This window comes from Protopterus annectens, chromosome 11.part0, assembly GCF_019279795.1.
Source record: "Protopterus annectens isolate FY-2018-M chromosome 11.part0, PAN1.0, whole genome shotgun sequence".
Classification (NCBI taxonomy): Eukaryota; Metazoa; Chordata; order Ceratodontiformes; family Protopteridae; genus Protopterus; species Protopterus annectens.
In genome coordinates, this window is record NC_056745.1 from 585,948,762 (window position 1) to 585,963,552 (window position 14,791).

The window sequence follows — 14,791 nt, forward strand, 5'->3', positions numbered from 1 at the left end:
AAATCCCAGGATGCAAAAAACTCTCTTACCAGCCTCAGTAAGAAGCTGAAATCCCTCATAAAATCCTCCAAAGCTAGTTATATAAATAAAATTGCCAAAGATTCCAAAGACAACCACAAGGCATTCTATAGCTATGTCAAGAATCTAAATGGCAATGCTCAGATCTGCTCTGAGCTACAACAGAATGGCAATAAATAAACTGATCCAAAGGATATTGCCAATATCCTGGCAGATCAATTCAGTGCAAACTTCACATCTTTCACCCCCTAAAGGGCCCATCTCAATACCAAAAGATTGTCAAATTCTGGTAATAATGGCCACACAGATAAAAAACGCACTCTCCAAAGCTAAGAATACAGCATCCATGGGACCAAACGACATCCCAGGCTGTGTACTACATGGACTACAAAATGAACTGGCACCTCACCTAAGTGTCATGTTTAATCATAGCCTCACCTCAGGCTTTGTGCCCTCTGAGTGGTGCACAGCTACAGTTATCCCACTCCACAAGGGGGGATCCACCTTGGATCCCAGGCACTACCACCCCATCAGTCTGACAAGCCTGATCTGCAAGGCCATGGAACATATTATCATGGAACTTATAAACAAAGACATTGGCAACCTTCAAACACTGGGCCCCATGCAGTTTGGGTTCGTGAAGGGCCGATCTTGTCTCCTGATCCTGATTGACTTCTTCAAATCAGTATCCGAAACCGTGGACAAGGGTAAGGTGGTCCACACAGCCTATCTGGACCTCACCAAGACCTTCAACACCATCCCCACTCTGGAATCATAGATAAACTTACTAAGCTGGGCATTAATCCCTACGTCACTCAATGGGTTGCCAACTGGCTTACTGACAGAACCGTCAGCAAACAACCATACGCTCCGCAAGGATGGCATGCAGGGTCAAGCCAACAATGTAAACCACCAACGACCAGCACAAAACGATAGTGAACACGCAGTAATGAAGAAATAATTATTATTTATTTATAATTCCTTCAAATCCAGACCGGTTTCGGCTATTCAGCCTTTATCAATGAATACAATAAAGTTTTTTTGAATGAAATAAAGCAGCCTGCATTTATACTAGTCTCTGATTACCTGGAAGCAATATTACAGCACCACCCAGTGGCTGGAGTAACAAAGTGCATGTTCCATTCTTGATTAAAGCATATGACCAGTGACACAAAAATGCCAGAGGTGTAGATATTAAGTCATATTTTTAAAGATAAAAATCAAAGCTCTGGAAGTAAGCCATTATATGACATACATATTACAAGGTAATAGACCAATACCATAGTCACTATTTGTGAATGCATATCATAGTGTAAAAAAGCAGAAAATATATACCACTAGTATATATATATTTTGAAGGGTGATAACCACAAGTTCAAAAGAACTGAATAATAATGAACCAAGTACTGATCATATAATATATTACAAAATAAGGCAAAAAGAGTATAGTGGCCTCATTCTCAGCTATATTATAGATTATAATAAATTGAAATAATATGCTTGTAGATAATACAAGTTCAACATTGTAATTGTACAATACTCAATATTTAACGCCAACATACCAGATACGAATACCAAACCATACATATACATATTCGTATCCTGAACAATTTTTATCATGCTTTGTAGAGTATAATATGAGTGTTGGTAGGCCTAACCACCATTGAATGGTTCGTACTAATTCTTGATCTATATGAATGTTTGGTGTCATGTATCATGTATGGAGGTTCATTCTACTACTTTGTGGCATCTGTTTAACAACTCCTTTCTGTGCAAATTGGTGTTCAGAGATTCATCCATGGCATTCAACATTTTATGGATCAGAAGCCTATAAACCTAGGAACAACAGGAATAACTCAGGTACTGTGACTAGTGGCAGGACATAAATCTAAATTTTCAGCTTCATTATATATTAACCATTTTTGTACATTTTGCGATCTTTTTTGCATTTGTGCTGTTAGAGGTCGGCAATACTGGTGGATTACAGGCTGATAAATCGGAAATTAATGGAAGGCATTTGGACTATCGTTGATGGATTAGAACTGGTGAAAACATCATATTGACTTTAACTTTTGAGATTTATTTGATCTCGAAATGTATTAGTAAATAGTTGACTCTAAATGCTATATTCTTTAAATATCTGATATACATACAACAACATCAGCTATATGTTGTGATAGGTTTGTCAACCAAGTGGGATACATTCTTTGTTACAAAATTTGATATCATATTGAAGTGTCTCATTCACCACAGTTACTTAGTATGCATGTATATTGACAAACTATTCATGCCATAGTTGGTCTAGGATATATAACAACAGGAATTGATCCATAACAGCACAGTTGACTTGGGTGAATGATAAGTGAATCATATTTATAACAGCTTAATGTAAGTGTAGGAGGGAATAACACCTTTATTTTCATTTTTATCTTGTGTATGAACAACTATATGTGTTGTAATTGTTTTATGTGTGCAAAACCACCGCTTGAAAATTGTATTGTCAGTTCACAGTTGGACTAGGTTGCTACATGTACTATGAGGGCAACCTAGTGTTGAAATCTTTGGCAAAGGCAATATGTGCTAAGGGGTTTCAAAAGTTTTATTGCCAGATATCATGTGACAGATAATAATACATCTTTGCATATTCATTAACAAGAACTACAAGCCTTTTCAGCATTGCATTTTGAATATAAAGTATATATTGTGTTCACAAATATATATGTGCCAAGCATAATACAGATATACTGACACATATATAGACAAGTGTGGATGTCAGGGTTCATGAGCAAGGTTTTTTCTAAGTGATGTTCTTTGACCAAATATATTATAGTTTAACTGTTGAAAAATATTTATATATTTTTTATTGACACCTAGGTTCTCAGTGCAGTCCCTGTTGAACTATTACTAATTTGGACATATTGATTGAAACAAATTTGGTCTCTAGTTGGTCAAAATTCATAAATACATTGGAAAAATGGATTTGGAGCAACTACTAATGGGATTATGTGCTGATCGACATGATATTGGGGTGTTTGGTATGAATAACATGTCAAGCAGTAATCTGAGTGGCTCAAATATTAACATTAACAATGGCTGTGAAATGGCCTTCAACCAATTCAACAAGGATCTTAAAAACTTACGTGCCAATATATGGCACCTCAGACTTTTTAAGGCATATATTAATAAGGATATCACACCAAGAGGACTTAGAGTTAAGTTACAGCCTTTGGTCAGTAGGTCAGAGGACAGGCTGACCAAAGAATGGAACCAAGCTCTCCAACAATCATCAATGACTTTTGTCAAGATCCTTGCATCCTATTATGAGAGAATGGTGGACATTTGTTTAATGGAAGTTAAAGCTTCATGTGAAGAATGTAAGAAATATGAATCACAACCAACATATGCCACTTTGGTCAGTAAATTATCCAAAGATCTGGCTAATTTTGACCAACGAACTAAAGATAGGAAAATACGTAAGTTCAATAGGGACTGTACTAATTACCAAAGAGGCTGTCCTTTTGACACATTAAAAACTGTGAGATTCTATGATTTTGGTCAAAAAACACCAGGAAACAAACCCAAGAAAAGGCCTAGGTCTATTCTAAAATCCTCTGACAAGACTTTAGCTAGTACCTCAGGGGATGACTCATCTTGCACAGACAATGACTGTAATAACTATCGAGAATCACCCAGAAGCAAAAAAACTAATGTTCACTGCCCTTTAGACATACAAACAAGTGATGAGGGGGTCGCAAGCAAAAATATAGGAATAAGATCCAATTCCATGGAAGGGCTGTTACAAACAATGTTGAGTTGACGGAATTTGAGTTTCATAATGTTTTGAACCTTTCTAATGTTCAACTGACAGATATACAAACTAAACTACTTAATAAAGGACTTGGTTTTATTCCTAGTTTTTTTATTAATGAACATAGCATTGTTAAGGATGTTTTGTCTTTCTGTCGTAACCTGAATTTGAAATTATTCTTTTCAGACAACACCTCCCAAAGATCACTTGATTTCAAATTTTTGAAATCAGACTTTCAACCGCCCATGAACAAACATGTCTCTATTTTCCAACAATCTGTTCTCAGGGATTTACATTTTCATCATAATGAATAATACATTCTGGGCCAGAATATGTCACCCATGGAAAAGGCAGCCTTGGAGGAATTAAAGCATAATCGCGACATTGCCTTTCTACCTGCAGACAAGGGTGGTGCCGTGGTGGTTATGAACATTGGGGAATACCTTGATGAGGGGAAAAGACAGTTAGCTGATACTAGATGTTATATGCAAATGTACATTGACCCGACTTGGGTTTTTAAAAAAGAAATAGATTCTTTTCTGAAACTAGCTGAGGATGAGGGTATCATAACAAAAAATAGTGTTAAACATCTTACTGTCAAAGACCCACAGAAACAAATCTTGTATCTTCTCCCAAAAATACATAAGTCCATTTCAAAACCCCCAGGTAGACCCATTGTATCAGGGATAGGGTCCTTGACGGAACCACTATCAGCATTTCTAACACAGTATCTCAAACCCCTTTTAACATCAGTTAGGGCCCGACTACAGGACACCACACACTTTTTACAAATTTTGGAGGATACACAGCTAGAACCAGACTGGTTAATGTGCACGTTGGATGTTAAATCTTTATACACAAGTATTCCACACTGGGCGGGATTACAATCCCTGCAATACTGGCTTGAGAGAACAAACTTATATCCTCCGGGCTTCAACACCTTACTTGTCTGCATGTCGGAACATGTATTAAACAAAATGTCTTTTATTTCCATGGAGAATGCTTTTGGCAGCTACAAGGGACAGCAATGGGAGCTTCCTTTGCACCCATTTATGCTGACTTATTCATGGCCTGTTTTGAAGAATGTATGATATATGACAAATCACACAATATTTACATGGTGGAAATCGATATCTGGCGATGATATTTGGATGATTGCTGGATGGTGTGGAAGACGGATGAAGCATATCTAAAGGAATTTATGGAGTACCTGAATGGTAACATTTGGGGTATTGAGTTTACGGTTACATGTAACAGGAGTACCATAGATTTTTTGGATGTTGCTGTTTACCGTAACACAGATGATACTCTAAGTACCAAAACATTTAGAAAATACCCTCAATACAATACCTTGTTACACGCCTCCAGTATGCACCCGAACCACACCATCCGCAACATCCCTAAGTCTCAATTTATGCGTATCAGACGCATTTGTTCATCTCATGATGAATTTGAACATGCCAGACTTGATTTATACCATAGATTTCAGGACAGAGGATATAGAGACATAGATATATATCAAGCTAGTTCATGGAGCAAAACCATAGACAGGAGAACATTGTTACAATACAAATCAGAGCATGCTCATCAGGATTCTATCTTGAGATTTGTCACCACATATGGCAGGAACCAACCTATTGTCAGGGATATACTTAATTGCAACTGGAAAATTATTTTGGCTAATGACACTTTAAGGTCAATACTAGGCCCTCAATGTCAAATGTCATACAGAAGAGGCAAGAATTTGGGAGGGCTATTTTCACATTACAAAAACAGAGAAGGGGAGGTGCGATATATCATCAGACCACTATCAGTGGTGATAAACTAATTGGTACTTTTCCATGTGGTCACTGCTGCTCCTGTTTACAAGTTAGTACACTAAAAGAATTCACCAGTGCCAACACCAATCGGGTATTTAAAACCAGGGTGTTTGGTAATTGCAGCAGTACATGGGTTATTTACTTAGCTACCTGCCAATGTAAAGCTTTTTATGTTGGTCAAACCTCTAGGTCTCTTAGAATAAGGATGACAGAACATCATAGTGACATGAGGAACAAAAAAGAAACAAATGCTTTATACAGACACACGATACAACATCCCAATGCCCAGTTTATGTTCATGATCATTGACAACATTCAGGGAGATAGGAACAACCAACAGGGTTGGCACACCATTTTAAACCACAAGGAACAATATTGGATAACCAACCTTGGATGTTTATTCCCCCCAGGTCTGAATGACCATCTGTGAGTTTCACTGAACACCAGAGGATTTCATAATCATGGTTACAACAACAAACATTCATATAGATCAAGAATTAGTATGAACCATTCAATGGTGGTTAGGCCTACCAACGCTCATATCATACTCTACAAAGCATGATAAAAAATTGTTCAGGATACGAATATGTATATGTATGGTTTGGTATTCGTATCTGGTATGTTGGCGTTAAATATTGAGTATTGTACAATTACAATGTTGAACTTGTATTATCTACAAGCATATTATTTCAATTTATTATAATCTATAATATAGCTGAGAATGAGGCCACTATACTCTTTTTGCCTTATTTTGTAATATATTATATGATCAGTACTTGGTTCATTATTATTCAGTTCTTTTGAACTTGTGGTTATCACCCTTCAATATATATATATACTAGTGGTATATATTTTCTGCTTTTTTACACTATGATATGCATTCACAAATAGTGACTATGGTATTGGTCTATTACCTTGTAATATGTATGTCATATAATGGCTTACTTCCAGAGCTTTGATTTTTATCTTTAAAAATATGATTAATATCTACACCTCTGGCATTTTTGCGTCACTGGTCATATGCTTTAATCAAGAATGGAACATGCACTTTATTACTCCAGCCACTGGGTGGTGCTGTAATATTGCTTCCAGGTAATCAGAGACTAGTATAAATGCAGGCTGCTTTATTTCATTCAAAAAAACTTTATTGTATTCATTGATAAAGGCTGAATAGCCGAAACCGGTCTGGATTTGAAGGAATTATAAATAAATAATCATTATTTCTTCATTACTGCGTGTTCACTATCGTTTTTTGCTGGTCGTTGGTGGTTTACTGACAGAACCCACACTGTAAAAGTAGCCAATTCCGAATCCAGCTCCAGACAAGTGACAAGTGGAGTACCTCAGGGTTCAGTCCTGGGACCGCTCTTGTTTGACATCTACTTCTCTGAAGTACAGGCCAACACTAAGGGACTCTGGCTAATAAAGTTCGCAGATGACTGCAAACTGGGAGCCATTATCGAATACCCAAATGATGTGGATATTCTACAAAAGGGCCTTACAGAAACAGATGCTTGGTGCTAGAGCCATGGGCTCAACCTCAATGCCAAGAAATGTATAGTTATCCCCTCTGGGAAAAAAACATGTACCCATGAATTACCACATAGGTGGCAGTACACTAAACACCGGAAGTGTGATAAGAGACTTAGGGACACAGGTGGACAGCGGTCTCATCTTCGATAACCACATTGCCACAATAGTCAGGAAATCCTTCTATGTGGCACACTTCATCACTAAGGGTTTTTCATCCAGAAAAAAGCATGTCATTGTCCCAATGTACTCATCCCTTTTTAGACCCATTATAGAATACAATGCCCCATTTGGTATGTACCACTCAAAACATCTGCAACAACTGGAAAGGCTGCAGAAATGCCTCACTAAAAGAATCACAGGCCTAAAGCAGATGCCCTATGCTGACTGTCTAAAAAAACTCCACCTATACTCTGTCACATATCGTCTACTCAGAGGTGATCTCTGCTTAACATACAAGGCCATGTCAAACCCAGAGCTGTTGGACATGCTACACTTAAAGAAATCCCAATCCTTCAGAGATACATGCTCCAGGGATCTAAACCTTGTCATCACAATGAACAAAACATGCTGGAGAGATAGGTTCCTGACCCAGAGACTCCCCAGATTTTGGAAGTGAATGCCCATACATGTCAAGCAGAGCACCTCTTTGGCCCTCTTCAAAAGGAACCTTGATGATTGGATGGGGAGAAAGGAAATACACCCCAGGGATCACATCAGTTGCCCTGCTAGACAGGAGTCCAGGGAAGTAAATACTGTGGGAAGAAATAGCCAGGGAATTGTTATGGCTAAGCTTGTATAGGCCCTGGGGCCGATACCCTAGTACCAACCTATGAACCTAGTATCCAAAGGAAAACAGTAAGAGATTTTAAATAAATTTAAAATGGCATATATAGAGATTCTGCAGAATTCAGAAAAGATGACAAGTAACAAAATATAAGATATTTACCTCGTGCTTTTGTTATTTGTGGTATTCTAGGGAATGACTTAGAAACAAGAAGAAGATCACTGAGCAGTATGAAATCCTTTACTATTTATAATTCTGCTTGGAATGATGAAGCCAAAGGTAGAGAAACTAAAGTACAGATTCTAGCTCAGTGACTCATCAAAATGCCAGACTCTGGATATTAGTAACATTTCTGCTGTTTCTACTACTGCTTCAGCAAAGGAGGAGCAAGCACCCCTGTTCCCTCCACTTATGTCCTTGCCCCACATTCCCAAACATATCCCTCAATGTTTACGCACATGAGGGAATACTTTCATTCACTCTTCTTTGAGGTTTCATCAGATGTATTATACATATGTCAGAGGAGTAGTGGGAGAACTTTCTCTTAATGCATTATATAAGGTTTCCCTAATAAAACACAGTGCGTTTCAGTTTTAAGCTGTATTGGAATTAGCATTCTGCAGTATTACAATGACATTGTAGGTTGGGACAAGTATAAACACTATCAAAAGCTTCTGGTATATGTACTAGAACAGAACAGAACATTTTGTAAGTTTCTGTTCTTGAAAAGCCCAGTATGATCTTACTTTCAAGTTGACTGACTTAGTAAAAGTGGTACACCTTTCATTTTGAATCTATACACACTGGAAGACACACTGTTGTCTAAGTTATAATCAAATGGACAGTAACTTTGCACAAAAAAATGTGCTATTATTAGAAATTTTCCTACCCTACCTAAATGTGCATCTCCCAACAATTATTCTGAATAATTTAATCTAATCATATTCCTACTTATGTTGCACATATATAAAAAAATGGACACTGTATAGTTGTCACAATCATCCACAGTGGGTATGTAAACTATGATAAATCAGAATGCAGGTATGACAGAGTGAGGACGTTTATTCAGGAACTAATAGCAACTTTATAAATGTATATATATATATATATATATATATATATATATATATATATATATATATATATATATATATATATATAAAATATAGTTATTTATTTATTTGTTGGTTTATTGCTTTTGTTTACCCAGAAAGTCTAATGTGGTACAGGTCCCATTTTCAGTGGAGGTCTGGGGAGAAATGCCCCATTTTACCGAATAAGTAGAAGGCAATTGTACTAGATTTACATAATAAATGTACATACATAGAATAGTAAATGTACATACATAGAATTTTAATATGACAGTTAATGAAAACATAATAATTGAATGAAGAATACAGTAAAATATTAGCTAATATTAAGCTTATAAGAGTCTAGTTAAATGGAATTGGCTGAAAACAGATACTGAGTAGGAGGCAGTGAAGTAATTATAGGATGAAGATGGTTAGAAATTATAAAGGAGTATTGAAGAGGTCTAGGTAAAAAGGAAATAGAGATAGTAGTGAAGAGGGGTAGATGATAGTCAGACAGTTAGAGATTGTGAAGAAGTAGCTGCATTATGGTCAGTTACATAAAGGAGTGGTGACCGTAAGGGTTTTGGGATTATCCAGAAACATTGTATGTACAGTGCTGGCAACCAATTAGGTAGAACTTTGCCTAATTTTTAAATGATTTTAGGGAGTGTTCTTGTGTAGCTAGTGGGATGGAGTTCTCAGTTTTAGTGAAATGGTGGGAGAGTTGAGATCTGTAAGCAGAATTGTTGGGTTTGGATACATGTAACACGTATTTCTGAGATGAAAGTAGTGGCCTGGGAGGGTTATATATTTGTATGAGGTTGGAAATGAATGGACAGTTGTTAAGTTTACATACAATGTTATTGATTTGTGGAAGTTGTGAGTAGGTTAGATAATGTGGGAATTTCAGCCACTGCAGTTCCCTAAGGGGACACACTGGTGGGTTCTATTTGGAAGACTGGCACTGAATTGTGCTAGTTTATAGTAACGTTGTTTAAGTTTGTTTAGCAAGGTCACTTGGATTTTGTTAAGGGTGGGACAAATTCAACAAAGTAGGCAAGAGGGGAAAAGAGGTAATGCATTTTCTTATACTGTCTGGCAGGAAGGGTTTGGCTATATAGAGAGAATGTAGGTTTTGGTGTAATTTTTTCAATACATTTTGGTTGTTTGTGTGTGTGTGTGTGTGTGTGTGTGTGTGTGTGTGTGTGTGTGTGTGTGTGTGTGTGTCAAATTTTAGGTTCTCATCTACAAAGATGACTAACAGTTTAGTATCTGTTATAAGTTTGATTTTTTTTTTTTTTGGATGAGGCAATTGAGTAGATTTTATTTATTGTAAGCTGTTTGGGAGTAAATAGGATTAGTGTGGATTTACTTGGGTTAAGGAATTGCTGGGCAGCTATCAGCCAGGTTTCTATGGAGGAGTAGCAAATAAGGACCTATGATGGATAATGTCATGTTTTGGTTGCGTTTGAGGGTATATATAAGCATTTCTGCCTTACCAAATTGTGGAGAATTTCATGGTAAAGGGGAGATGCAAATTATTTTTGTGTGGTATTGTGACTCCAGTTGCCCTTGTGTTTTGTCTGTCTGCTCTTAGTATAGTGTAGTTTGGGGCTGCAATTGTATTACCTTTGTTTCCTTTTTGAGCCAGGTTTCAGTTAGTACTACAATACCCGAAGCATGTAGGTTAAGCCAGGAATGAAGCCTATGGCATTTTGTTGTAGACGCTTCTAATGTTTGCACGTGTAATGTGAAGGGAATAACAAGCAGTCTTTTGTTGTACTGAGGGGTGTGGTTCGTGGGGGTTGTAGAGTTAAAGGTTTTGTAGGGATGTTGGTGGTCCAGGGTTTAGATGGATACCACCACTGAGTTTTAGTTTGGACGAGATATTTTGGTTGTAGGATAAGCATTTAATTTTAATTTTAGCTCATGTATTATGGGGCTGTGTAAGTGTAGGTTGTGTTTGAAACAGTCTGTGGTATTGGGACAGTATAAGGAGAATGTTACCTTGGGTGAATTAAGGGATGAGTGTGCTGCAGCCTGTAGGGTAGTACAACAAGGAATGTGAGGGGGGGGGTTGTGTGGAAGCGTGAAGGTAAAGATGTCAAGTGGGTGAGTAACAGGAGAAGTGACAGAGTCAGCATGGGGAGTGGCATCATGGTGGTTAGCTGTAGGATGATATTTTGACAAGTTAAAGAATAGAGGAGGAGCTAAAAAAGTGGGATGATGTCTTGCATTGGGAGCAATATGGTGTTGAAGTCTTGGTAAGTAAGACTACAGGGAGTACATCATGATATACATCACAGAAGGGAGAGCTTGATAGTGGAGGGTTACTAAATAAAATATGGGAGGGACTGCCAATAGTTAATGTGTGCAGCTGTAATATATTGAAAGGACATGCATAGACGTGCAGATATACACAAATGCACACAACATACACGCGCATGCACACACACACACACACACACACACACACACACACACACACACACACACACACTCGCACACACACACACACACACACACACGCACACACGCACACACCCACACACCCACACACACACACACACACATACTCACACACACACACACACACACACACACACACACGCACACACACAACATTTTTTTTAATTGATAGAATTACTCTCAGGGTCCTGTTTTTGCATCTTTCCAGGAAGTATTTATCAACCTGCATTTCAAAAAAAAAAAAAAAAAGATTACAATTACACATGTATGCAAATATCTCTGAATGTGGACTTAAAAGTAATGTCTGAACTACAAAAGATGGGAATAGATGTATCAATTATTTATCTAAGAATCAAAGCAGGACTTATATGATGGTTAGCTGAGGTATATATGAACTAGAATACGTGTAAATGTTTTTGGGGTAAAGGTTTTTTGACAATGCTCTTGTATTTTACTTACAGAAACAGTGAACAAACAGTACTGCTGACTATAAGGGAGCATGTGAACATTGTATTATTTAAAATTTTATTTTATAAAGCTAGCCCTTGCATTGTTTTTTAGGCTTTACAAATGGATGGTAAAACAATCAACGTAAGTGATGTTATGGATCGCTGGACAACGCAAATGGGCTACCCACTTGTCACTATTGTTAGAAGTGAGACTGTGGATAATATTTTAACAATAAGCCAACAACACTTTATCTATGACATCGATGCGAAGAGCAGGAATCCTGAACTTGCTAATATCAGGTACAGAACTGATCTTTTGTAATTGCTTTCTAAAATTGACCTAATATTTGATGTTTTTTCCGCTATTGCACTACTTAATTTGAGAATGTTAAATAAAAAGAGTAACCTTGTTAAAAGATAGCTAGAAAACTGAAGATTATTAATCACAATTAAAAACAAAATGTCATGAATTAAAGGGTCAGAACTGGATATTAAGGCATATAGATTATCTGATATTAATTTGCTGCTAAACAACCTTGAGATTTAGTGGATGCAGAACGGCAGTGCCCAGCTGCACAGCACCTTATATTTATTTTTCCACAGACTTTTCATTTCTTAAAATTAAAAAGTTTTATGAGCAATATTTTTGCATAATTTTTAATTCAAATTTAATGTAGTTTTATTCACATTTCAATTGCTTTTTGATACTTTTTTCTTTTATTTATTATACACATAGTTTTTATATTCCCAGTTATGATTTATTGCAGGTGATATTTATCCATACTTTTCTTGAGGTGAAATAGGTATTACCTATTGTGTTAACTTCCTGGGAAATACAAGTGTGAGGGGGCATTCTGCAGTGTTTGTAATTTGTAATTGTCTCTTGATGAAAATTAACATTGTTATGTTTTACTTAATTTAAAGCTTTTAAGCTTCATTATTGTTTTGATTTTTATATTTTCATTGTAGCTTCAAATGTTTTTTGTTTGGATGCACTCATAAAAACACAATGAAATGGAGATGTTTTCATTGGGTCATGAATCAAAATACACTTCATGTCTGAATAAATGTTGCTAACAGTGGTAATACTGCTAACCAATATCTTATCTGAATTATCTGAATAAAAAAATTCCATATAAGCCCACAATATTACATTTTCATAAGTATTGGACTTCTGTGAAAGAAAATATTTTTGAATTTTGCCCTGCCTTGCATTTTCATATTATTTATTATCATTCAATGTCTATGTCAATAGTCATACTGAGATAAGTACAAAAATTCAGAGAGTTAAAGTGCAGTAGGAACATTAGGAAGGAGTGTGGTGAATATGGATTTAAAAGGGATGTAAAAGAATGAGCTATAGTAAAATAAGTATTTAATGTACAGGCACAACTAATGATGCTGAGGGACTGGGAGAACAAGGGAAGCACTTGAAATAATGGCTGAGCCAGTTAAGAGAATATGAGGGAATGGAACAAAGAACTGCAGAGGAAAAGTAAGTAATGCTGGATGGGCATTGGAAATAAAAAAAAGGGTCAGAATGGGCATAAAATAAAAGGTATCATAAAGAAGAGATTAAATTAAAAAGCTCAGGGAGGAGGACTTCATACTACAAGGAATGGATGAGAATGGAACAGCAACAGTAGAGCAGAATAGGCAAAAGATAATAACAAGGCAGAAGCAATAGAAGTGGGACTACTGGGAAAGATGAAAGACACGATAACTCCAAGTTTAGCAACTATGGGTAAGTAATAAATGAAAAAACGAACCAAGCCAATAAAGATATATTCCAGGCAGCTCAGCAGAATAAATCAATTTGTAGTTCACCAAACAAATAGTTTAATTTCACGAATTGAGAAAGAGAGGCACCAATTTTAAAGAGCTTTTTGAGAAGAGACCTCAGGTTAAAGAAAGCAAGCAACAAGTATGGGCAGGGACACGAAAATGTGGGGCCTGTAGTCAGTGTCACACAATTTTGAATGAACCTGTCCTGTACCTTAAATCAAGGAAATTTAATATTCAACTGCATGGCCATTTTTCTTGTGCTTCTAAGGGAGTAGTTTACTTAGGTTTCTGTACAACCTGCTCAAGTTTCTATGTAGGGAAAACTGAAAGGGAATTGAGAAAGAGGCTCTATGAACATTTTTATGACATAGGGAGAAAAAAAGAAACTAACGCATTTTATAAACATTCCCTCAGTTGCCCCAACTTGAATTTAAGGTTTATGGTGCTTGAGCAGGTCACCCCTGATCGTAGGGGTGGGGATTGGGAGGCCACCCTGGAATACAGGGAACTCATATGGCAGTTGAGGCTCGATGCAGGAAAACCACCTGGATTGAATGACAACATAAGCATTAAATCTGTACTAAGGTTAAGAAGGGCAAGATTATGAACAGTGACTATTAAGGCTACTTCATACTTGTGTAAGTTTACATACTTTCTTTTTTGATTTTTATTTCATTTTTATTTCCATTTCTATTTTTATTTTTACTTACTTACTTTTTGTTTAGAGTAGTCTGTTCATGTCCTTTAGGGACAAAGATTTTTAAGAACAATTTTTAATAACAATTTTTAATACTTATTATTGTATTTCATAGTATCTTTCCAAAATGCATTTAATGTTGTATCAAATGGATTGTTTTATGCATTTAATGATTTTGGTGTTTAAAGCAAGTGTAGAACTTGAATTTTGGGTAACTTGATATTTTTAAACTTTTTTATAAAACACTGTGACATATAATTCATTTATTTATTTTACTTGAACTTTAAATTCATGTTTGGAGTCAAAATATGAACTGTCTTTTTAAGGGTTTCAAGATGAAAGCAATTAATCAATT

General features: G+C 36.4%; 1 protein-coding gene across 1 annotated transcript in view; it reads left to right on the plus strand.

The window, feature by feature from the left end:
* The window catches only part of TRHDE (thyrotropin releasing hormone degrading enzyme), a 5,519,112-nt gene that overhangs the window by 2,640,978 nt on the left and 2,863,343 nt on the right, over window positions 1–14,791 (plus strand). Inside the window, 1 exon segment of the mRNA XM_044088069.1 lies at window positions 12,067–12,254. Within this exon segment, the coding sequence (XP_043944004.1) occupies window positions 12,067–12,254 (188 nt within the window).